Source organism: Brachyistius frenatus, unplaced genomic scaffold (genome assembly GCF_029030835.1).
Source record: "Brachyistius frenatus isolate BFR_SWC_R1_liver_20210118 unplaced genomic scaffold, ASM2903083v1 Contig_129, whole genome shotgun sequence".
In the NCBI taxonomy this organism is placed as follows: domain Eukaryota; kingdom Metazoa; phylum Chordata; class Actinopteri; family Embiotocidae; genus Brachyistius; species Brachyistius frenatus.
In genome coordinates, this window is record NW_027210728.1 from 389777 (window position 1) to 414920 (window position 25144).

Below are 25144 nucleotides of genomic sequence, written 5' to 3' on the forward strand. Positions count from 1 at the left end.
TCTGGCTTCCTTTTGTGAGCGTCCGTCATGTGACGATGTCTAATGCAGCTTTAGTGGGGTATGAAAGTGGTATGAACTCGATTATGGCCACAAAAAAACCCCCAAACAAACAAAAACAGCACCCACTGGTGTGTTTTTTTCCCCCACTACATCACATCTAACATTAAAGCACTTGTGGTCATAATGTGGTTATGATGCCTCGTGAGCGGCACTTTAAATAAAGTGTCACAAGCCTTGTCAGTGCTGAGATCATCCCCGTCCCCTTATCGAGGCCGCGGAGGGTTTCGGACAGAGGGCAGTGTTTGCTTCCAACGTCATGGATGCGTCACGGTGGCGCATAATAAGCCGAATGATATCGATAACTGAGACCATTAGTGCCTGTTTGTGTGACACACAATGTTCCCAGTGTGTCGTGTCGTGGCGTGCGGCTCACCGGGGGTGGTGGTGGTGGGGGGGGGGGGGTGTTTCTCACAGTAAAGCCACTGTACCACTCAGCTCAGACCCACTGCCACGAGAACACAGTCCCTTCATTTAACTGTGACTTCATTTCATTTGACTCCTTTCAGGTCATGGCTTATTTTACTTGACTTATTTTGGCTTTTTTTTTTGGGGGGGGAGGGGGGACGACGACAGGCGTCTACTCGCCTCTCTGAGTAATGTGATGCGCAGTCTGTGGGATGAGTAATAATAATGACACGTATAATAATCCATAATGTCAAAATAACAACAACAAAAAAAAATGACAGACCTGTTCCTCCTGTTGTCGAGGTTTGTTAAAATGATGCTTCCCTGACTGATGGGAGAATACAAGATTACAGAATGGACTTGCTGTCATATTTAATTTATCAGCTGATAAATGGGATCAGGACAGACGGAGGGAAGGTTATAGCAAAAGAGAAGTGTGTCGCATGCTGATCTGCTTCCCCTTATAGTTTCAATTTAATTTGATGGAAATTGAAGGTTTACTTTTCATTTCTAGTTTGACATACTTTATAATTTATAATTTAAAACAAATAAATTATTTTGTGATATTAAGTTCCCACTTTATTAGTGCTAAACATTCTTACATCAGGCTACAAAGTGACTTTAAATTTGAAATGGTAATATTCTGACCTCTAATGGCTAAATCCGTAATTGCACATGACTTTTAATGGGGAGAAGAGGTGAAATTAAATTTGTAAAGCATTTCTCTGATGGAAAACATTCTAATCCAATACGTGGTAATTGTATTATTATTTTTAAATCAAATAAATATCGTATTGGACCTTTAAAAAGTACCTAAAAGGGACACAGAACTCAAAACAATTTAAGAAAAGTAAAATGTTATTGGCCGAAATATAAACAGAAATGAACAATCGATAGCCGGTAGATAGTTATGACTTAGCTCGATTTTGACCGGCTCGATTGCTCTGGCCTTGATCTCTTCGCAGCTCTCTGATTGGTCCATATGTTGTGGCGCCAAAACAGAAAACTGAGGAGGAACCGTAAACAAGGCGAAAGAGGTTTAAACCGCACATCATTTCTCTGGAAGTATTTAGCGTATTGCTGCTTTTTTTGGGTCTGATTCTCGTACAGATGGACACACATTCGTATTTTCCGGTACAACCCGGGGTGGGAATGGAGGAGAATTTCCTGTCTCTCGACGATATTTTGCTCTCTCACGAGAGACTTCCTATCCGGACAGAGTGCACTTTCCCCCGGCTTGGATACCTGGAGAAGTCGAGCGACACGCAAGACATCCCGGAGGTCGGTGATGTTTCTAAACCCCGAAACCTACTAAACACCCGTGACAGTTAAAATATCGTACATTTATTTCCCCAAGTCTTTCCATATTTAACTCAAAAGTAGTTCAGATGGACGTATTTTTTTGTCGCGTGAACCAACGTAACGTCACGCCAAACTCCATTGAGTGTTTTGCTTTTTTAACTCCAGTCGTTTGTTTTGATAAAGGGACGAAAACGTGAATTTCTGTTAAAGAACAATCACGACTCGCTGGTGAATTCGGCATTACTGTCCAATAAAAGTAAAACTTCTATAACGTTAATATTCAGTTCATCATTGCGTAGTTAGAATAGCTGCACGTGTTAAAAATTAAACAATCCGCATAATGAGGTGTCGTTTGGTCGATTATTAGTAAGCCGAATTTAGCAGGACGTAGTTTTAGTAATATTCTTGAGATTGGATAAGCAAGTTAAAGATTTTCTCCGGTCACGTTTAAAGATAAATTAAAAAAAAAAAATACTGCTTAAAAATGTTGATTTACCTGGTTAGAAATGTGCCTGCTTCCCCACAGACAAATCCAGCAGCTATGAATATATGCAAATATTTTCTATTCAAAAGTTGAATAACTGGATTCAACACGTCTACTACATCACTGGAAGCCGGGTCTTAGTGTTTGTGCAATGCAGGCTTCAAGTTGCCACATCACCCTTCTGTGACGTGAACTACAACTTGAAGGTGGATCTCAGAAAAACAACAACAACTTCCACTTTCAGCAGATGCAGAAAAAAAAAAAAAAAAAAGCCTTCTGGTGTCAAACTGTGCTTAGCTCAGGCATAACAGGAGAAATAACAAACCAAAACGAACTCTTTTCCCTCTATCTCAGGGTACAAAGATGGAGCTTCCTCTGTGGCTGTCCAAGGGTCTGTACGAGAGGAAGAGGAGGGTGCTGTCCGTGGAGCTCCCCAAGGTGTACAAACAGGGCTGGAGGACCGTGTTCAACGCCGACCCCAACGTGGTGGACCTGCATAAAATGGGGCCCTACTACTACGGCCTGGGGTCCCAGATGCTGCACTTCGACAGCCCGGAGAACCCCGACATCGCACAGACTCTGCTGCAGGTGAAAAACAATAACACGGAGGAGGCGTGAATTAATTTATTTAGGTCAACACTGGACGCCCATTAAATAATAAATATCCAAAGCAGACAGGGTCCATGTCCTTGTTGGGAATATTTAACGTCATTCACAATGATTTATTTCCTTCATCACGGACGCCGCATGTCTCTGCAAATTAATGTAAACGGCTTGTGTTTATGACCTTTGGGAGGCGAAGCGAACCTGCAGGACAAGTAAAAGCTATTTGCTTCGCAGGGTGGATATCTTTATTAAAGGCGCAACATTTGGAAAAATGAACACGTAAGTGTAATCTAATCTTTTAGCTTCGCGTCGATCCTTTCACTACCACTTAAGAAAAAAAAAAAGGTGTAGACAAACACGTTAGATAGAATTTTCTCAGGTTTCTAACTTCACCCTGTGAACATAATGCAGATGTCTACTTTCACAGGAGTAACTATAATATTTCCGACGTACTCCTACCACTGGTGTTTTGCAAGTAAACTTAGGATACTTTCATAGTTTTTCTTTATCAGTTAACTTCATGCAAAGGGAGAGAAAATCAATAATTGGTCTGACCACAATTTCATGTAAAACTTCACTAGTTTGTGGCAGAAAGCTTCTTTTCAGCATTTTTGTAGAAACTCCTTCAGTTCTTCTGTCTCCATGTAATCCCAGACTGACTCCATGATGTTGAGATCAGAGCTCTTTTCGGATTCAGAGGCCTTTTCTTTTGGTATTCACAGACAAATAATAATCTAAACATTTAAAGCTCTTTAAACGATTACACTCCTCTGCACATATCTGATCCATCCTCAATACATATTTATTTTCATTATCCGTATGGAACAATTCCTGCTCTTAGAATTACACATTTACCGCTTTGCCCTCATTATCAGAGTGTGCAGGTATTAAAGTCTTAAAAAGCATTGATTTAATTTTCCTCGAAAGGTCTTAATTGTTTGTTTTTTCTAGTCTGAGTCTGCTGTTGGGAGTAAAGCTGTTTATAAAAAGGTTTTGATGTCTGTTTGGCGAGCTGTAATTCAAGATTGACAAGGATCTATAAAATTACTGTCAGGCAATTAAACGTGTAAAACCAAAAGAGAAGACATTTAGGATGCTGAAGTGACAATCTGATCAATCACGCAAGTAAAAAATAAATCCAATAGAAAGTGATGGCAGCTAAACAGAAGTTGTTTTTTTGCCACACAGAAAAAAAAAGTGTGTTCCTGCTACTTTTCTCAGCTCCCAGACTCGTTGCAGTGTTATTTCTTACAATCACAGGTAGGGGGCGCAGTGAGCTCAGGGAGCGTGTCAGGTTGTCTGGTGCTGCTGTTTCCAGGCAGATTGACTTTAATCTCATTGTCTGACAGACAGAAAGAGAAAAACACGGGGTTGTTGTGTGTTTGACTTCCTCGGAGCCGCAAAGAACACAAATACTGCAGGAGGTGAAACTGAAGTCCCGGTTGTTGTTGTTGTTGTTGTTGTTTGTTTGTTTTTAAAACCCGGCACCTCTTCTTCAGCTCGTGTGTTTTTATGTGATGTTTGAACTCAAAAATCAAATGAGTGAAAATAGAGCTCTTTATGGCGACATGTTTGTGTCACCCAGCAAGTGTTTACCTACCGATGCCTGCTGGTGATCTTCTTATAAATGAGGCATTATTGCATTTTGGTAGAGAGAAATATAGACAATACTTAAATAAATCAGATTAAACAATCTTTTAAGATTTAAGTTGGGTTTTTTTTGTGTCATTTGGTGGATTAAACAATTGATTGATTATTCAAGAAAAATAATCATCAGATTAATTGATAATTAAGAGACTCGTTGACTTGCTGTATTTTAAACATCAGTCAGTGTAACGTGATTGGGGAAACACACACACACACACACACACACACACACACACACACACACACACACACACACACACACACACACACACACACACACACACACACACACACTTTGATGTCCCCTCCAAGATTTGAAATTTTTTTTTTTGCCCGAAGGTGAAAAAAACGTGAAATTACACGTCTGAAGTTCAACACTAAGTTTGATATCAAAGCTGACCGCTGGTTCAACCAACTGGGTCACTCTGATCAAAAACCGTTGCCTTCATGTAAAATACATTTAAAACTGCAACAGGCCTCACAAACACACAACCTAACGGCTCTCGAACTCTTCACCCCCCCTCCCCCCCCCCACTTCCCCCACGTCCACTCCCCCGTCCAGACCTTCATCAGCCGGTTCAGGCGGACCATGGACTCGTCCCAGAACGCCTACAACGAGGACACGTCGGCGCTGGTGGAGCGTCTGGACTGCCTGGAGAAGGCCCTGTTCAGGTCCGGGCAGAGCGGCCTCAACAGCTTCCAGAGCTGGGAGAAGGGTCGGGCCTCGCAGCTCACCACCTCCAGCCTGGTCCTCAACTACCGCAAGAGGAAGATGGCCGACGTTCAGCCCGCCGTTTGAAACCAGCGGCCGCCGGTCGGACCTCGGTGAGTACGGCGGCGGCGACAGACACTCGCGAGCGCTTTCTTTGTCCTCGGAGCGGTTCTTCCTCGACAGCCGAGACGTGCTGTCGGGGACAACAACCCCGTACGGAGGATGAACATGTTTCCTATTTATTTTGACACTCTTGTTTCCCTTCGACTCATCAGTACGCGTTGTGACGGACACTCGATATTCTGATCCTGTCATTCTGTTCATTAAACGTTTTTGTCAGTAAAGCTTCCAACCATTTTTTTTTTCTTTCTGTTTTATATCAATGCAGACGGGAAACTTTGGGATTTTTAGGTGGGTAATAAATAAAATCTTTAAAACATAAAATGTCAACGCGTGCCATAAAGCTGTCTCAACTCTGGAGATATTAAATGAACGCCTACCTCGGCAGGAAAATATATCTTCTGAAATACAAATGTCATTTTCTTATCATCATTGATTTCATTCATCCATTTTTCTGTGGCTTCTGTTGGGTCGCAGCAAGTCAGTCCAGACATCCCTCTTCCCTGTTGGCGTGGTTCAGCTCCTCCTGACGGATCTTGAAGGCTTCCCAGGCCACACGAGATGTATTTAATGTCTCCACGATCTGTCACCGGGTCTCCTGCTGGTCGGACTAAAAAAAAAAACCTCCAACGGAAATCACCCAGGATGCATCGTGATCCGATGCCCGAGCCACCTCGCCCTGAAGGAAACCCGCGGCTCGACTTCAAGCTCCCTCCGGATGTTTGATCTCCTCACCGTGTCTCTGAGGGACGAGTCCAAACTCCCAACAGAGGAAATTCATTTTGATCTCTTTTACTTTGCTCGTGAACTCGACTCGGTCCGGTACACGAATTACTGCCGACTCCGAACCGATGCAAGTGTCACGTTCACTCTCGGGGGGGGGGGGGGGGACACCTGGACCGCGGACCTGATGACAAATTCATACGACGTTAGTTACTGTCTTTAATCTGTCGATTGATCTTGTTTTCTGCTGCTGATCCAGGTCCATGGCTGAGTTTCATGATTAATCAATGACTTGATTAGAAATATTGATATTCGGGCTGCAGCTGACCATTATTTTCTTGGTTAATCGTTTGCTTTAATGAAATGTCGACAACAGTGAATCAGAACTTTGTGGGATCAAAGCTAATGTCTTGTTTTATCTGAGCTGAAGCCCAAAACCCAAAGATGTTCTGTTTACATTGAAGCCACAAATCACTGTGACGTTTGTTTGGTCAGTTGTTGCTTTCAAAAAAAAAAAGACCAACAAAATGCTGACTAATCATTTCAGTCTCAGAGCTATTGCTATTAGGGCTGCAGCTGATACTAATTTTGAATTTTAATTGTTCAACATTAGAAAATAGTTTAAAAAATAATAAAACACAAAATTAGAGCACAATTTAAGTGGTCAAATGTCTGGTTTTGTCTGACCGACAGCTTATTGTAATACGAGACAATAAACAGCAGCAAATTGTCACATTTTAGGCGCTAAAATCATGAAGATATTTGTCCTTTTCATTCATGTCTTCCATCCTGCCGGTGCTTTGATCATGAAACGGGTATTTAAACGGTATTTAATGTGATTCATAAAGAGGTCTTAAAATGTAACTGCAGAAACTCCTGATTTAGAAAATGGTAAACCAGGGAGCAGTTATCGTTAATGAATGCCGTTCAGAGCCTCTCCACACTGCAGATGGAGGTCACTTCTAAATGCCAACTGTTTTGCACAGTGAGCAGAATCTGTAATGACCACCCGCCGGCTGCCAAATGCTGGTAAAGATGTGTCTTTTGGTCGCGTTGTCGGCGAGGGTCACTCACTGGGTTATTGAGACATGACGGCGTTTTCAATGGGTTCGGAGACGGTCTTCAGCAGCGTCGGGTTTACCTCCTGCGGGGGCCAAAAACTTGTTGTCGGGCCAGCGCTTTAGAGACGGATAGATTGGCTGATTGATGGAAAATCAATTGGCAGCAGTTTTGATGGACGATTAAACTTTTTAAGTGTTTTTTTTTTTTTTTTTTTAAACAAAAGCATAAAAAGAAATGTTTCTTTCAAGCAAACTGTATCGACCCAAATGATATATGAAGTAAGCTTGTGGACTTTGGGGCCTCTGGCTTGAATCCATTGGAAACATTGATGGATCTGTAAGCTGTAGTTGGACTGACGCTCCTGGAGACCTCGTTCCTGTGGAGCATCACTGACCCCTGCTGGTGGGACAAACCATCTGCCCTCTGTCTGGGGGGGGGGGTTGGGGGGGGGGGTACTGATATCTCAAAGGTTAAACATTTAAATAGGACTTAATGACGCTATTTTGACCAAAGGCTAAAAGGCTCTCAAATTTACTTGATGATAAATAATAGTTATGAATGATTTTACTGTCTTTTACCGTTTATTTAATGTCATTATTATAGTATAACCCGAATCACAATTTAATAACGCAGACACCTTTTGAAGAGGCAGATGTGCCATTTATTGGCATTGAACATCGGAGCGACTTTTAAGCTTAATTGCACACGGCAGATATGACATAATAACATAAATATATAAATCTTATCCCTGAAATATACAAAGAATTTACTAAACCAAGATACCAATAAATAAAATAATAATAATTATAATAATTCTATTTTTATATAGCACTTAAGGTTATAAAGCGACTTCCATACATTCAAAAAACAACAATAAGCAACAGTTAATATGGTAAAATACAACAAAAGAAAGTAATACAAACAATAAATCAATGAAACGCAAGTTAATAATTAGGTTTTAACGACTTAGAAAAATATGTCATATCTGTTTGTTTCCTCTCAGCTGTTTTATGCAGATGGATGGAAACAATTACGTAATACCATGTTGACAGGCCTGGAACGATCATTTTTATCTATTACACAAAAGAAATGTTTTTACTTCCTGCCAGCCCCTTCTGCAGCTGTTTAAATGCCAACCGTTTCTGTGTTCCCTCTGAGTCGAGGTGATTAAGTGACAATAACAATGAATATCATAGATTTATAGAAGTATAACTAAGCATCATCGATATTTCATTCGCAAAACAAACAGTCGCTGAAGTTGTCTTTCAACACTGACCGCGTCACAGGAAAACCCCCCCGGCATGTTGTCGGTGTGAATACGGAGCGATAAGCAGTTGACCCCTGCGACGGGTCACTTATGTGGAAAAAAAAAAAAAAAAAAAGGCGTGGATGTGAGTGTGGGCCCGGGCCCGGGCCCAGCTGCATGCTGGGAAGTGTTGAGTGTGAGTCAGATGATGCAATCAGAAAATAGGTCACCGGTGATGAAAATATTGACGTTGCCTCCGGGCTGAAACTATCGAGCCTGAACAGGAACGACTGAACAAAAAGTCTTCGCCACGTAACCGCTCCGAAAACATGTTGTCATCTCTGTTCTGTGTCGGCTCCAATATTCTGTTAGACATCTTTTTCTTTTTTTTTTTGTTCCTCTACAATTTGTTTTTGTTTTTTCAGTCAGGGCACCACAGCTTTTATATGAAACCAATTAGTCTACTGCAAGCTCTACAAATGATGCGTTCATGAGCAACTAGGAAGTTGGAAAACTAAATTGATCAAACTAGGAAAGTTGTTGGTGTTTGAGAAGCAGGTTTGTCGTCGCTTTACGTGGCAGCATTTGAGGTGAAAGGAATTCACTTGTTGAGATAGCCAGACGTGGTTCGCCGAGCCTACCGAGTTTGCTGGCTGTGCTTAAGTGGTAAAGTACGTAAAATTGTGTACAAATGTGGTATACAAATAATATGAACCTTCTGGGCTGCATTTCTTCCCTGTATTGGTTTCTATAGACACTTATTTGTGTTTTAACGTAGACCGGCTCGGCAGGTTTAGGACCAGGCTTAGGAAAGACCACTCGGTGCGACCGCTGTCTGTTACGGACAAATAACACCAACATGACACCGAGAAAAAAAAAAGTCGGTTATATTTGGCTCGTGAGAGAATTCTTTTCACTCACCACCAACTTTGTCAACAGAAGATGTTTCTTTTCCTCCACAGAAAGAAACCTCCTCCTCTAACATCGGTCGCTGCAGCTGAGTCGACTCATTGTTCTGGTCCTTTATAGCCGCCCTTTGAATGTCGTTGACACAGATTGCGTCGGCGTTTTTACGTTTCCTTTTCGGCTGACGGCCAGCCTGCACTATCTTTGGGACATCGGCGCATGTCCTCGTGCTCTTGCACGTCTGGCAGAACTTACGCGTGAGAATATTGGCTCACCGTACACACCGACGACTTCCACTGATGACAAATTATACCTGCATGCTTCAGAGGGGGGGAGTACCCGTTATCCTCTCATCATTCAGATGTCCTGAATGTGGCTCGGGATAGATTTCGGCCCGTCTTCCCGTTGAATCGATTAAAGCTCCGCAGCCAAACCAATCCTCAGTCACAAAATGACAGATAAATTCTCCGTAGAGATTCAGTCTCTCTTTCTTTCTTTTTTTTAACATCCAATCGGAGTGAATTGTGTCTGAAGATTTAAGCTTTGCCGTGTGATTTCCACGTCTCTGCTGGCGGACCCCGTCGCAGCTCTTTCATTACGTCTTGTCTGCGGATCCCGGCGAGCGGTCTCAGCCAAACGTTTAGCTCAAGCAAAGGGCAGACTGAGGGCGAGCGTCCAGGAAGCTGACACACAAGACACTAATGCCGCCTCTGGCTTCTGTCTACTTTAAGGGCCTCTGACATTTCGGTATTTGTTGGGAAACCGTTTGTGTACACGATAAAATGCTGAGAGGAGCCCGGGGCCTATTCTTTCCCTCTCGCTCTCTCTTTGTCCCTCATTTTCCACACAGAAAAAAAATACCTGACTCGTAATGAAATTTCTGTTCTGTTCCGTTGTGTTATTTTACTCACAGTTCAGCTCTTTAATTCTTGGTATGTTTCACCGGGAGTCCACGCAGCTGATGGAGTTAACTCTGATTGTGGCTGCACTTCACTCAAATTAATTCATTGCAAAGCTGCTTATTTCCACTATTTATTTATGCTCCCAGACTGACAGCTCGACGTTTTCTCGGCTCGCGGAGAAGGAAAAGCTGCGTCTGTCGGCCGCATGAGTTTTTAGGCAACGTGAAGGGACAAGATACTCCACTTCTATACTTTACGTAATGGAGGAACAGCGCTGGACAGTAGAGCCGAGTGTCTACAGTCACATAAATGTGAGTTACTCAATAAGAAAAGTAACTACACGACTTCACTAATTACAACCTCAAAGTCTTTTAAGGGCTTTTTCTGTACGAGGCAAGACATCCACTTTTAACCCTGAAAACATTTCACGACAACTACAAGCATTGTACAATATTTAATTTATCTCCCATTTATATTCCGTTTAATACGGAGCCCAAAACTATTCAGTATTAAAGTATTATGTGATAATCACATGTACAAACTGTAAATAATATGAATGAAGTAATTTGTGAAGTAATTCAAAAGCAAACATAAGTAATTATTACGAGAATGTGACATTAAAACATGCCATGAAATTAAAAACAAGTGCCATAAAAAGTTAAAAGACGCGCTGTTACATTAAAAAAAAAAAAAAAAAAGTATACATTATTATATACAAAGCAACATGAAAAAAGTGACATGACATAAGTGTTATTGGAGGAAAAATGTTATAATTTGAGGTGCAATCCAAAAACGTTTGTGGCTGTTCCCGTTTTGTACGAATGACGCACCGTGACTACAACCTTCATGGTATCAAGTTACCTCGCTTGATTGGCACCTGAGTTACAAACGTGTTTGTGAGGCCGTCACTTTTCAATGAACGTGATGTCATGTCAGAGAACCGTTAAAGCGCCATCGTGGTTTCCAGCAAGTGTTTTTTTGTTTTTTGTTTCCCCGCTCAGACGCGTTCAGAAGGTCCCAGCAGAACTCGGTGTTGACCCCCTCCGCCCCAACGAGTTTGACGCAAAATTTGAAGTGCGCTTCTCTGCTCAAGTCCATGATGAAATTTCAAATATGTACCGGTGGCGAAAAAAACCCAAAAACTGCTGACGTTGATCGAGCAACATAACTTATACAATACTTACTCGTAAAGGTCGTAGCTTCCTGCTATGTGCGTTACTGTGCCGCACATCGTACGCAACCGGAACAGAAATCGTACCTCTTCGACTGAAAGCAGACTTTGGAAGAGTTGCATTTGAAAAATGACTGCAAATCCATTTACCGTCTTAAAAACCAGAAACTTTAACGTTTCGTCAGAACACGTATAGGCTACGCGATCTTTTACGCTCCTCTCGTCTATTCAATCAACCTCATCTTTTAAATCCTACATTATCTCCTCCTCGCTCTAAAAAAAAAAAAAAAAAAAAAAAAAAGAAGAAGTGCAGCACCCCTTTTCGCCTCTCGTGTTCATGCCCCGTAAGAGATGGGATGAATGCAGGAGAGGAAAAAGAGAAAGTCGAGAGGGCTCGGAGATGAGAGGGAGCGAGCGGCGGGAAAGAGGAGAGAATAAGGAGGAGAAAGAAAGGAGGGAAGGAGCGAGGGAGCGCCGCAGCGGGCAGCCACGTCTCGGCGATGAGGTGTGAGGATTAGCTATATCTGAAGCAACGCCCCCGCTACGCTCTCCAAACGAGTATTATCTCCCCCCGCAGCCCCCTTCTGCGTTGGCACAGGAGCAGCGGCTCATACAATGCCATGTTGTCAGGGCCGGGAGGAGGTGGGAGTCCAGCAATGCTGCAGGCCTCGCTTCATTATCTGTAGCAGGTGGCTGGCAGCCGGGAGGAAAAAATAGGCCGCTATTTGGTATCTGGTGATATACGTGTCTGAATATGACTCGGCACTGTGTTGTGTTAGACGGTACAGACTACGCTTCTGCCTTCTGAGCAATTTATTGGCAAATGGCGGCAACGAGTGCGCCTTCACTTTGGGCCAGCCTGTAAGGAAAAGCACCATACGTACTCATATTATTATGTTAAATTAAAGTTTTAATTATTGTTTTTGTCCCTAGTGTTTGTAAATATTTCACTGAACTTTATTGATTTTAAATCATCATGTCGTCGTTGAAATTTTTTTCAACCACATTTTTTATATTTTTACATTATTTTTAAACTTAATGTTCTGCTTTTTTTTGGATGTGTTTGTTGCTCTAATGTGAAACACTTTGGACTGCAGGCTGGTATGAAAGGTGCACTATAAATAAAGCTGAGTTGAGTTGGAGTCGATGTTGGTGGTATGCTGGACTGCATTATGTTGAAAAGTGTTTCTAATATTTTGTCCATCCCATTCTGATTAATACAACAAAAACCCGGGCCGCAAACACACCTCCAAATATATACTAATAAGGCCCTTTGTCATCTTTATTGGCCAACAGGTTGTTTTTTTTTAATGCTAAAAATTGCTAAATGGAAAATGAACTTGAAACTTGACTCGTGCTGCTTTGGTTTCACACAGAAATCTGGAAGACGAAGACCTTTCATCATAGCTGAGAGCACTGGGAAATGACAGTAAGTTTGTCTTTTTTATTTCACATTATTTCAAAGGTTGAGAATTAATTTTGTTTAGAGGGACTGAATTACAGAAAGCAAAGAACAATAAGCTTTGGGATTTGGTCACGGTGATGGCGAGTCCTCTTTGAAACTCGAAGTGACAAAATTTCACTCACGTAGCTGAAAGCAAACACATCATTTTATCAGGAGCCCTTGCGGGACAACTTTATCCAATTTTAAACCGTTGTTGCTGACGAAGGGCGTCCTGGGGCGCCGGGAGGGAGATCAGGTGGTGCTCTGAGCTTTCAGCAAAGGTTAAACAATTCGATATTAGACAGTGTAATGACATTCAATTCATTATAATTCAATTCATCGAGCCCCCAAAATTGCCAGGTGGGTTTCATGTGACATTTTGAAGCAATCGATGCAGTGACGTAAGCTCGAGTTTTTACAATACGGGTGACAATCAGACTCAGAAATCAGAAAAACAAACAGAATCCAGCTATTTTATATTGGTGGTGGTGAACAGAGAAATTATGTAACACGATGTATGTAAGCAACAGAGTACAGGACGAGCTGTCTCCTGTGTATGTGGAAACATAAATATTTGGAGGTGTAAATCACCAATCACTCTTAAAGGATACAGATTTATGAGTCAAGACAGTAGCTGGGCTCCAAATGTAGCATAAATATGAAATGAATTCTGTCAGTAAAGTTGTCAGTTGTGGTAAATGCATACACATCAAAAGCAAAATATTTCATAATTCAAGTTGTTGTACAAAATGGTGATAATCAAGACATTGTATTCGAAACAGCCACGGAGTATCACGAAACAACTTCAAATGCAAAACAGACACTAGGATGCAAAATTACAAACACAAAACAAGTAGAAAGAAACGCACAACTACAAAGACATGCAAAAACACCTAGAGACACAAAACAGCTAAAACGAAAGCCAGAACAACTGCAGAGATACAAAAAAAATAAATACAAAGAGATGCAAAATGATGACGAGACACTTTACAACTACAAAGATACAAAACAACTAAAAAGATTTAAAAAAAATAAACTTCTAAGAGATTCAAAAAGAACACAAAGATGCAACAAAACGAACAGACAACTACAAACAGATACAAAACAAAAAAGATGCAAAACAACAACAAAAAGATGAAAACCAACAAGACACTGTACGACTACAAGGAGACAGAGAAACTACAAAGATACAAAACAACTTCAAAGATTAAAAAAAAAATGCGGAGATGCAAAATTACGTGCAAAATAATGAAAAAAAAAAAGACATTTTAAAATGACAACAAACCCCGTCAAACAGGTGCAACATGTCACCAAGGAGATTTAAAACGAAAATAGAAACGTAATAAACACGTTAACCGACTTTAAAATAGCCAGAGACACGTGCAAAGACACGATAATCCACCCGTGATTTAATGCTTTGGACATTCAAAGCCACGCCCGGGCCTGTTTGCAAGGATGACGACAAAGTGCCCGCATCCTCCGTCTGAGGTTGCCACGTAAACACATCCAGTACACATTGCTGGGAAAACTCGCTCCATTAATTACCCGGTACTGTATCTCCATCTTTCATGCGAACAGACACTCACAGTTAGAGAAATCTACAGAGGGCAATTTGCAGCATAACAGACGGATGAGTCATAATAATAACAGCAACTCGGTTGTCCCGGGGGGTTCGTCTGTCTGCCGGCAGCAGACACACTGTGGGATCCCGTGACGGTGCTGCGCAGAGTGAGTGCTTTTTTAAAATGGATCAATAGGAATGAACTTTTGGGACAGACGTGCCAGCGAGTTGGATGTGTCGAGTTTTAAATCCCTGCACTGTGTGTTGGCAATTGCGGTTCCTTTGTGTTTTATTTCAGAGTGTCTAGGGTTTCCCCTTTTTAAAGAGCAGATATAAATGCATTTAAAGTCAGCCTCAGAGGGAGGTCAGGAGGGATTTCATTGTCAAAGAGTGGCCTGAGCCATTATGTAGTTCTTTGAAATAACATCATAGGACACAATAGACCCAGATTGTTTTTCACGGGGCAAAAGATGACTCATTGAAATCCCTTTCTTTCGTATCGTACATCATAAGTTATAGAAGGTAACTGGCAGTCTGGAAAAAGCTTACTCTGCTACAGCTGACCTCGTAGTAAAATGTGTTGCATAGAATTAAAACAAGTTGTAACAAGAGTTCACAGCCATGCTGGCGGATCTGCGAGGATGAGCTTCGAGTCCAATCCCGACATCACCTGTCATTCGGTCTGCAGCCAACAACGTACCGGACAAACTTAGATTATGAATCGGCCGTGCAGGCAGTTGATCGCCACAGTTATTGAACTTCATGGCAATCCAGCCATTGGTTGCAGAGACGTTTCACTGATAACAACAAAAGTCATGGTGGCGCTTGGCAAGAAGTCAGTAATCAAACTCATCAGGATTATTTATCTGGGAGCCACGAATATCTGCACCATGGGACAAATGTGCCGATGTCGCACGAATGCGGATCGTGATATGGAGTCATCGTATTTGTAGTATAATATTTTGCCACTATTTAACTTTATTGCCATCTACTGGATTGCGGATGGTGTTTAGTACACTCGTTGCCCAATCTCGTAATGTTAACAAAATTAGGCGTGAGTCCTCACCGTGGTTCGGATACGTTCTAAAATGATGGAGGTTCTTCTTTGGCCAACGTTACAACCTTCCACCAATTTTCATGCAAACCAGACCGGCCGTTTTATCGTAATCCTGCCGCGAACAGACAAAACAAACTTGCAAAGCGAAACCTCGTTGGTTGAGGTAACAAAACACTCAAGCACAAATGATGAATGTTTATATGAGGAGTTGGAATAGTTGACTGACATAAACTTCTGCATTCAGTCATTCACTTTAATTATTCCCCAGTTTCTTGGCTACCAGCTGACGACCGATGTCCAGCAATAGTCCTTTACAGCCCAGTTATTAGAACCTGCAGCTCTTCACTATTGCTGTGCTGCAGCTCCCCAACCTCCTCTTTGTGTTCACGTATCTGTTGATTAGAGCGCATTAGTCCTCTCAGCAGGGTCGTCATTGCTGCTCATGTTGTTTGAGAGCTCCTTCAAAGAGAGGAACCAGCATAGCAAACATTTATTATTCATAGTCCGTTCCTTCCATTAGTCTCTAGATGAGTTTTCATCCACCTTTTTATCAGCACAGTTTCACTTTGCATCTAAATGTAAATGCCCGAAAGTATTTAAAAAAAAAAAAAATCGGAAAATATCGCACCTTGTTGAAGTGGAAAAGACGATGTATCAAAAGTGCGACAGACCACAATAGAGACAGACCCGGAGAATAAATGTGACGTCCGCTGAATTTCTGCTCCGTTGGAGAGACACAGCATAGTTTAAAATATCAGATATTTGTGGAGAGCATATGGAGAATCTGAAACCTTCCTTAAGGAATTGGCAGATTTCCTTCCTGTTTTCTACATTCTTGTTATGATGTTTGATTGAAGCTTTTTTTATTTCGGCATTTCATTGCAGCTTTTCTTCAGCGATGGTTTAAAGACATCCACTGTGATAATTACTGCCAGCTACTCTTTATCTCCAAATATTTGCATAGCAGTGGACAGAAATTTCCCATTTTCTTTTCCAAATTTTAACGAATTTCTGTTGCACAGCAACTATTATACACAGCAAATTCATGGGAAGTACACCAGTTTAAAAAAAAAAACTTGAATTATCATATGATGCTCACACATGACTAATAGTATAATATACTGGGGACACAAGGGTGATTTAATCATCTGACGGTTTTGCCCCAAAACCCCAAAATATATGCTAAAGATGACATAATTCGGACTGGCTGCTATTACGGACCACATGCATCACAAACTCCATCAACCCCTCGTAATATAGATGTACAAAGTCTGTAAACTTTTAAGACAAAGGAGTTCCTTTAGTGCAGGGTTCTAGACACAGAAGGTGCATAACTTTAACATCTCTCTCAGTCGATTGTTATGTATTTGGTAGCGCGTTAACGATGTATTAATTCAGGTTACGTAACTGTCACATTTAATCACAGAGGACGACTCTCGCTGCAGTCAAAGAGCCGCTCGCTGGTTAGCTGTGCGGTTGAAGCAGCCTTTGAGAGAAAGTCCGTGTCCAATTCTCCGGACAGCGAAAGATACAATTTTAAGACTTTGATCTAAACGCTTGTGACATGTGTCAACAGATATCCGATGATTCCACATGACACAAACACATCAGAAAAAAAAAGCTGCTGCCGGCTGTCGGTGGGTCGATGAAGGCCTCTCATCTCTCGTCCTTCAGACTTCCTTTTTTTTCTCCCCCCAGAGGAAAGTTGTCGTCCAGCGTTGCACGTCATTTACGGTAGCATTTTTTTAACGGTGAAAAACTTTTATTATACAGTTTGTGCATTCAGCTGAAATTGTGGTCCAGAGAAATTTGCTGGAAACTCGTTGGGTGTCACTTTTTTTCTTTTTCAGTTTTTTTTTTCTTGCTGCAGGCCGTTTTTGGTGGATACATGGCTGGTGATGGACACATCAGGAGATTGCAAAGATTGAGCCTGTGGCAGTCTAGTTAGGAAACAGTAACGGTCTCCAGCCTCACTGTAGGGGGGCAACTGGTGTAGCGGCTCCTACAGTTTTAATTAGCTTATTCCTCGACCTCCGTACACAGAGAAAGTACTCGATGAGCAAGCAGAGAAATCTGGACAAGCCATTTGGTTATTTTACTTTATCCAACTCGTGTGCAGTTAGCCAACAGGAAGTCAGTAGGTGGTTGACCATTGGTTGACCATTTGCCAATGAGTATCTTCTACTGACCCACAATTAGGAAATTATTTCAGCGTATGCGCCGCTGAGAAACTTACATTCGAAAAAAATGAGGCACCATCTTGAAATCCGGTATCCAGTTTTTCTTTATACATCCATATCCGCATTTCCCTTCCATGACAATACTCATTTATATTTCATATATTACACATTAACGAGCATGTTCCCGAAATACATTTTTCATCTTTCGAGTTGAATTTTCATGTCCTCTCCTTATAATCTATGATGATGTTTTTTCAGTGAAGACATTTTGCAGGAGAATAACATTAACGATGGCTCAGTCACAACTATCAATGCGAAATTTAATACGTTTACAATATTGCTATTATTATTATTATTACTACGTTCTTAGTGACCTGTTAGCTAAAGACTTGAACCCCTTTGCTTTCTGATAGATCATGTACTGTACAGTTTGTCAATTCTCTTAAGGCAAAGTTTTGATTTTTGATATCAGGCCAAATAAATTTTATAATAACATAAACTTACCAAAAAGCCACAACCAATTAGTTACATTGCAGGAAAAGTTGGAATTAACCGATTGCAGCAGCTGTAGAGAACGGAAATGTGACTTTTACACTTCATAACTCCCTGAAATTTACTCAATGAAGAACGAACACTAAACTAAGTGCAAGCTTCAAAAGGATGTTTTAATTTCTTTTATGTAAATTAGCCACAGACATGCATGAAACGGTTCTATCAAAATCATATTAAATGTTCCATGACATGGTACAACATATACTTATCTAATGAAGGGTTGAGTCATACGTCTATTTAAATCTAATACATTTAAACTGGATTGGACCCCAGAGTGATCGTTAAATGCTGCTTGATGGAGACAAGCTTGATAGCAGAGAGAATGTTTTGGCACGCTCTCCATCAGTTTGAAGCTGCTCTCTAGTCGGTCAGACTGTGGTTCGCTAAGTAGGTCATACTGTCCACAAGAAAAAAGGAACATGAACAGGGCAGGGAGAGGGAGGAGGGGGAGGGAGGGAGGGAGGGAGGTTGGGAGGGAGGGAGATTGGGAGGGAGGGATAGATGGATAGATAGATGGAGGGATGGATAGATGGATGATGGATGGATGGATGGAGGGATGGATGGATGGATGGAGGGATGGATGGGTAGATGGATGGATGGAGGGATAGATGGGTAGATGGAGGGATGGATGGGTAGATGGATGGATGGAGGGATGGATGGGTAGATGGATGGATGGAGGGATAGATGGGTAGATGGATGGATGGAGGGATGGATGGGTAGATGGATGGATGGAGGGATGGATGGGTAGATGGATGGATGGATGGACAGGTTAATGGACGGACGGATGGATGGATTAATGGACGGATTAATGGATGGATGGATAGATGGAGCAAATAGAGTTTCCCAATAGCAAACGATTTTGAAAACTTCACATGAAAAGAACGTTTTCTTGCACGAATTTCCCAAACTTCATCTTTTTACTTGCGAGATGAAATGGCTCGTGCCAATTAGCAACCAGAAAGAAACAGCCGAAACTACGAACTACAAATTTTTGGAGACACTCAAACCTGATCCGAAAGTCTCGACAGAGCTACGTCATCATTAATAAGATGGGGTATGAAGGCAGAGAGAGGAAAACCGGCAAGCACATTTCACCGGGAAGAAATTTGTAGAACGTAATAATGAAGAAAATGATGGAAAAGGATAAAAGAAATGGAAAATACTTACAGTAAGGGAGTGGGATCAGTACTAAAACATGTCACACTATCATTACTAAAACTCTTTTGGAGGAAACAAATGATATTATTTCAAAGACAGCTCATGCCAATTAGCAACCAGAAGGCGAGTGGAAAGAAACAGCTGAAAACAAATCATGACAGTCAGTGAGAACTCCGGGGATGGGAGACAAATGAGGGAACCTTGGGGAGAAAAGTTGGAGGAGGAATAACAGGTGTAGCCTGATCGTCAGCTCTATCGTGTCAAATCTGTTACTGAGCTTTGGGTGATTTGAATTGTGCAAATAATCATTAGTCATGTCTATTTACAGAAGGGTGTGTTCACTTTGTGTTTTGTTGTGAGAATGTGATAGACACCTGATAAAAATGAGATAAGACTGTTTAATTAACACAAAAGCAGGCAATAAGGATTAATTTAAGATTTAGGACCTTTTTTTTTTAATCTAGAAAATATTTTAGCCTTTTTGCATGTCACATGGGTGGAGAGCAACCCCACAAAACGTCAAAGAAAACCCACCTGGTTGTTGCTCTCCCGACTTTCTTTGGTCTCGGACGGCGATGTTGCGCCACTTTCGAAAACACGATGATGATGTCACTCAAAAAAGATTGCTTCATTGCTGCAGGCTTTCTGAAGCACTTTAAAGGGTCTCTGTTGCCGATTTCCTGAGCTGGACGCACCATTTCACGTGCATCCTCTGTTTAAGTCCCTTTGGACATCACAAAGGTGGTCACAAAGATGTGTGCAACGCTCGGTGCTGATGTTGATGAAGCGATAAAACTTGGAACTCTCGATCCCCCAAAAAGTTGTAGCTTCACGCACATCAGTGTCCTCCAAACAGTCACAGACTCTGAACTCAGTTACCGCACCTCGTAAACCCAAACCTCGACATTCGCTTTTAAAAAACATTGACTGCTACTCGCTTCATCTGTGTGTGTCCAAAAAAAGATTTTGCTGATGCTGACAAAATCTGAGACGTGAGATGGGATTTCGAAGTCGGGAAGCAGGCGAGAACAGGTGTTAGTCCCAGAATCTCTGCTGACTCCTGGACGATAAGAGGCTCTGGCAAAACTCGGTCCCACATCAACGTAACGTGCTTAAGTGACACTCCTGCTCCTATTTCTTTATTCCTTTCATCAACGCATCCACAGTTCTGGAAAGCTTTGAAAAAAGGAAGGTGTATGTGTCTGGAGCGTAGGCGTGAGATGTTTCTCCTTGTAAACACAACACAAGAGTATTCAATGTAACGCTGAAGTCAGTAAACACGTTGGTAATGTTGTAATCAGTGCCTCGACACCGTCTCGCTGCGTCGCTTCGGTTGCCTAAACATGGTCCGATCCTTCGATGGTGGCTTCAACCAGACAGAAAAAGCTCTTCTGTTTGGCCGTGGGCTGTTGCGTTGGTATGCCCGTGTTGAGTGTGTGTGTGTGTGTGTGTGTGTGTGTGTGTGTGTGTGTGTGTGTGTGTGTGTGTGTGTGTGTGAGGATGTCTGCGAGCTGCTATGAAACCATTTCATGTCAGAATTGGATGTTCAGGATATTTTCTTTTCAGATTTGGACAGATTTTTATTCCCATTTTTGCTGGCGAGTTCTTAAAAAGTGAGTAATTTCAACACTCGCCAACTCCTGCTTGTCCTGCTTTTAAGAACAAAAAAACACACACACACACACACACACACACACACACACACACACACACACACACACACACACACACACACACACACACACACACACACAGGACAGACGTCCACATTCATTCACTCTGTTTCAACCAGACTCAACTTCTTTCCTTTTTTTTTTTTTTTTAATAATTTTCATACCAGTCCCCCCTTCCTCCTCCTCCTCCTCCTCCTCCTCTTGTTATTCTCTTTCATTCTTCCTTTCCCTCCTCACTCGCTGCATCATTGGTGAAGCCACGTGCTCTATGTTTATCATCAAGAAGGGGAGGGAGGAAGAGGAAGAGAAAGAGAGAGAGAGGGAGAGATTTTTTTTCTCTCACTTTGTCTAGTGCACCCACATACAGACAGACACTCACAAACACACACACACACACACACACACACACACACACACACACACACACACACACACACACACATTCGCTCGGCGGCGTACACTCATCCAGTCTGTTGCAGCCCGAGGGACGGACGCGGAGACCAACCAGCTACACCAGACCGCTCCGAACTACACCACAGGTACACTAAAGCCGTAACTATCTGGGAGCCTGATGATATTTAACTGTGTGAAACGGTCGTTTAATGCTAAAACTCTTTGTGACGCTTTAACATTTTAACTTCATCATTTACTTGTCCGGGAAAGTGAGATCTAAGCTCCCGTGGTGCTGTAGCTGCTTTGTGTTAGCAGGAGGAGGAGGAGGAGGAGGAGGATGTTAAAATGAGGACAGGATTTTTGGCATGGTGTGTGTGAATACTGCTGCTGAGGCTTTGTGCTCTGTACTTTTAGTCTCTCTCACACACACACACACACACACACACACACACACACACACACACACACACACACACACACCCATCGCCTGCCTCTGCATTGCTGTGAACGGGAAGTCGACAGGTTGAATTTATCGACTCTGCAGGACACAAAGTGATGCATTTACTCTACAAGAAGAAAACTAAACTAGACAAGATGGGTCTGACCTGAAAGTGCCTTTTTCTTATCGCGTTATATTCTGTGTTTTTCTGCGGGATAATAAAGTTGGCTTGGCGTAGGGAAGTTTGATGCTTCTAGAAGGAGTCTCGGTACTTTTAATTAACACCAAAGATCTGACCGTAAAGTGGGGTTTTAACTGCACGAGAGGGGAGGGAGCAACGGGTGCTAAAGAAAACGATGTGTGGCTCGAAGCAGACCCGGGGCGGCTGAATGATGAATCTACAGTAGGTGAAAGTCATAAAAGTTGATTGAATTTTGGTGCAGGCTGGTGTCGGTGGCGCCCAGAATCCGCCCGCATTTGCTGAAATGCCACCGGCAACACCTCGACAGACGGAGGATGTGATGCAATGAGGGCATCATGGTGGAAATAAACAGGTTGGGCGCTCTTTCGGAAAATAAAAGACCAAATAAGACCCAGATATGTCCCTATATTCCCGTTTGGTCCACTGTAATCAAATGAGACCGGACAAAACTATCAGCAGAAAGAATAAAGATGATTTTTTTTTCTTTTTTCTTAATGCCTTCGCGAAAGCGACACTGTTGATGCCCCCCCCCCCCCTTTTTTTTTTTTTTTCTTGTTTGGTCCCTCTTACATAATTTCTCCGCTTCCTTTATTGACGCCTCGCCGGGAGCGTTTTTCACATTCAGTTCTCAAGCTATAAAACTTAATGCCTCATTTTAATTTTTGTTTTTTTCTCCACTTCGGCTGCTCCTTCAGCACATGAAACAGCCGCTGAAGCTGAGCCTCGTCTTCCCTTCGGGAGCAGGTCTGTTTCTCAGCCCGCGGTTTATAAATAGATTTACAAAGAGCAATACACTCCTGCTTTTTGTTCCTACACGAGCCACACAGCGATGGTAGCTCGCACCTCATCGTCGCTCCAGTTAGTCCATATTTGGAGAGGAAGATTTTGAGGTTTTTGGATAGCAGGTAACGATTTATTCCCCCCAGAACCTTCAACAAGTAGAAAACTAGATTTAAACTCTTGCTGAAATGGTCTTTTTTTTTAATGTATTTTCCTTGTTGGCTTTCACTTGAGCTCCTTCTGCGGCACATTAATTAACAGCCTACAGCCCACGTTCATATGTAATTTTAGCACTCTATTCGTTACACCTCGACTGTGTCTAAAATACCACTCTTTTTTTTTTTTTTACTCTTTTGTGCTCTACATTTGCTGCCAGACGTTATTTCTTTGAATTTTGGAGTATATAAATGTAACTACTGTATACTTTACGCAAAATGTCTGAAATCTCAATTCACTGCTCATTAACGATGTAAGTTATATGTTAGTTCACGTCATTTAAGAGGGAGGGTAAAGACGGAAAATATTGTGAGCAAAAAAACGACGCCCTCTCTCGCGAATAAAGATTCTAACTTCCGGGTTTGTGTTTTCGAGATTCCCCCCCCCCCAAGATTTCAGCTGTCTTAATCAATAAATACTCACAAAACAAATTCGGACGCCGCGAACGTCAGCTTACTTCCTTCAAAGAATGTCGTACTATCCAGCAAGCAAACTGAAAAACGCTGCTAACGTTAAGTAACGTTTGTTTTACTGCAGAGTTGGACGCGAGAGGGTTCAAAATTCTGTGCTCGTTCAATTTGGCGCCATGTTTATTAAATTGAAGGACCCTTCCTTGATTGGAGTCGTCGGTTGACGTATGGAGTGCTAAATGAACAGGCTACGCGCTGCTGCAAGTTTTTTGACGGTTCGGTTTGCAGTAATTGGACCCATTAAAGGGAGAAAGCTTGAAGCTAGCTTTACTAACTACTTTTCATCATGCAACATGAATGCAGCCAATCACGTAGCAGGTGTTATAACATCAACGAAAAGGGACATTTTGTGGAAATCGTAACGTTAGCAAGGTCGGCTGACTGGCTAATTAGCGGGCTGCCACTTTCTGAGTGGAAAATGAGCTTCTCGGCACGATTTGCAGGACATTTAGTCGCTAGCATTACAATCAATGCGCTTGGGTTATATATTATAGTATGCTCCGGTTTGCAGTGACAGCAGGTCTCAGGATATGTGTCAAATTGCAGCAACGAGATCCTTATCGAATACATTTCCTCCCGCCAAATTTCAGGGTAATTCAAGTTTCAGTTCAGAGTGAACAAAAGTGTCTCTTAGAAAAAAAAAAACCTGATCATTTGATGATCAATAAAGGAGACTCTGATGTGGAAAAGATTTATACTTGCTCAGTTGTTGTTGGTTCTCTCTGCTTTGGATCAAGTCTTGTTGCCCTCACCCCCTCTGGAATTTTCAACAGCTGAACAATGGTGTTGGCACGGCGAGCAGGCCGCTAGAAAAGCGACGCTGTTATTACCGTGTTTCGCATGCTGATACGTCTCCCCTTTGTTCTGTCACTGTTGGATGTCGGCGCTAATTAGCTGGCTTCCTCGTGTCTGAGACGACAGTGTTACTTACGTCAATTACAAAAACAGGGCTGTTGCGCTTCGTTCCGGCCGCTATTAGAGGCTGACAAAAGTCGATTCACTCAGCTTTAAAGAACTCACGCTTGCTTATTATTTATTACGCAATCTCGTATCAATCACACAAAAGCCTTTTTTTGTTTTGTTTTTCTTTTGTTGTTAACCTTCACATTTCTCTCCTTCGTCTTTTATGGCCCCTTTTCACAGGGTCCACTTTTAATCTCTGTTTCCCCCACTTAATTATTTCTTCTCTCTGTGTAGCGTTACTGCATGACGTGTCCTCTTAAATTCTGTGAATCTTTTTTTTTTTTTTTATTGCCTTTTTTGCAACTGCAATGCACCACCACCAGTACAGTAGATCTTGTCTCTTGTATTTTTATACCCGCTGCTAGATGGGGCCTGGATTGTTTTGGAACTTCCCTCCCAAGGCTGGCTGCACGGTTCCACAGAGCCTCCTGCAGACCATGTACGTAGGATCGTGAGGATCATACCGTACCACACGGGCCTCTCCTTTATCCGGCCTGTGTGGATTATCTATGGCATCTTTCGTCCATCCGTTCCATTCTGTCAATCAGTCAGTCCAAGTGTTTCACATGTTCATTCCTGCAGCAGCCGGCGAATTACCCACGAATCCAATCAACAATCATCATCTGGTTATCAGGCAAACATACGTAGAACAGGACAGGAGTAGGTCATTTGTCGTATCTATTTAGAAAATAATTTTTTTAAACGACATC

At 42.1% G+C, this 25144-nt stretch overlaps 2 protein-coding genes across 3 annotated transcripts in view; both read left to right on the forward strand.

The window, feature by feature from the left end:
• Positions 1–1493: 1493 nt before the first annotated feature.
• Positions 1494–5548, forward strand: gins3 (GINS complex subunit 3). Its single transcript, XM_069714289.1, has 3 exons — positions 1494–1746; positions 2606–2839; positions 5067–5548. The coding sequence occupies exons 1-3, from the start codon at positions 1576–1578 to the stop codon at positions 5301–5303; spliced, it is 642 nt and encodes a 213-aa protein (XP_069570390.1). The 5' UTR covers positions 1494–1575; the 3' UTR covers positions 5304–5548.
• Positions 5549–21354: 15806 nt separating this feature from the next.
• Positions 21355–25144, forward strand: part of ndrg4 (NDRG family member 4) — a 58477-nt gene continuing 54687 nt past the window's right edge. Inside the window, exons 1-2 of one of the 2 annotated variants that reach the window (XM_069714262.1) lie at positions 21355–21510; positions 24800–24873. In XM_069714262.1, coding sequence (XP_069570363.1) covers positions 24800–24873 — 74 coding nt within the window. In that variant the 5' untranslated portion in view covers positions 21355–21510. The remainder of the gene's footprint in view (positions 21511–24799; positions 24874–25144) is intronic. The other variant, XM_069714263.1, reaches the window with a different exon arrangement.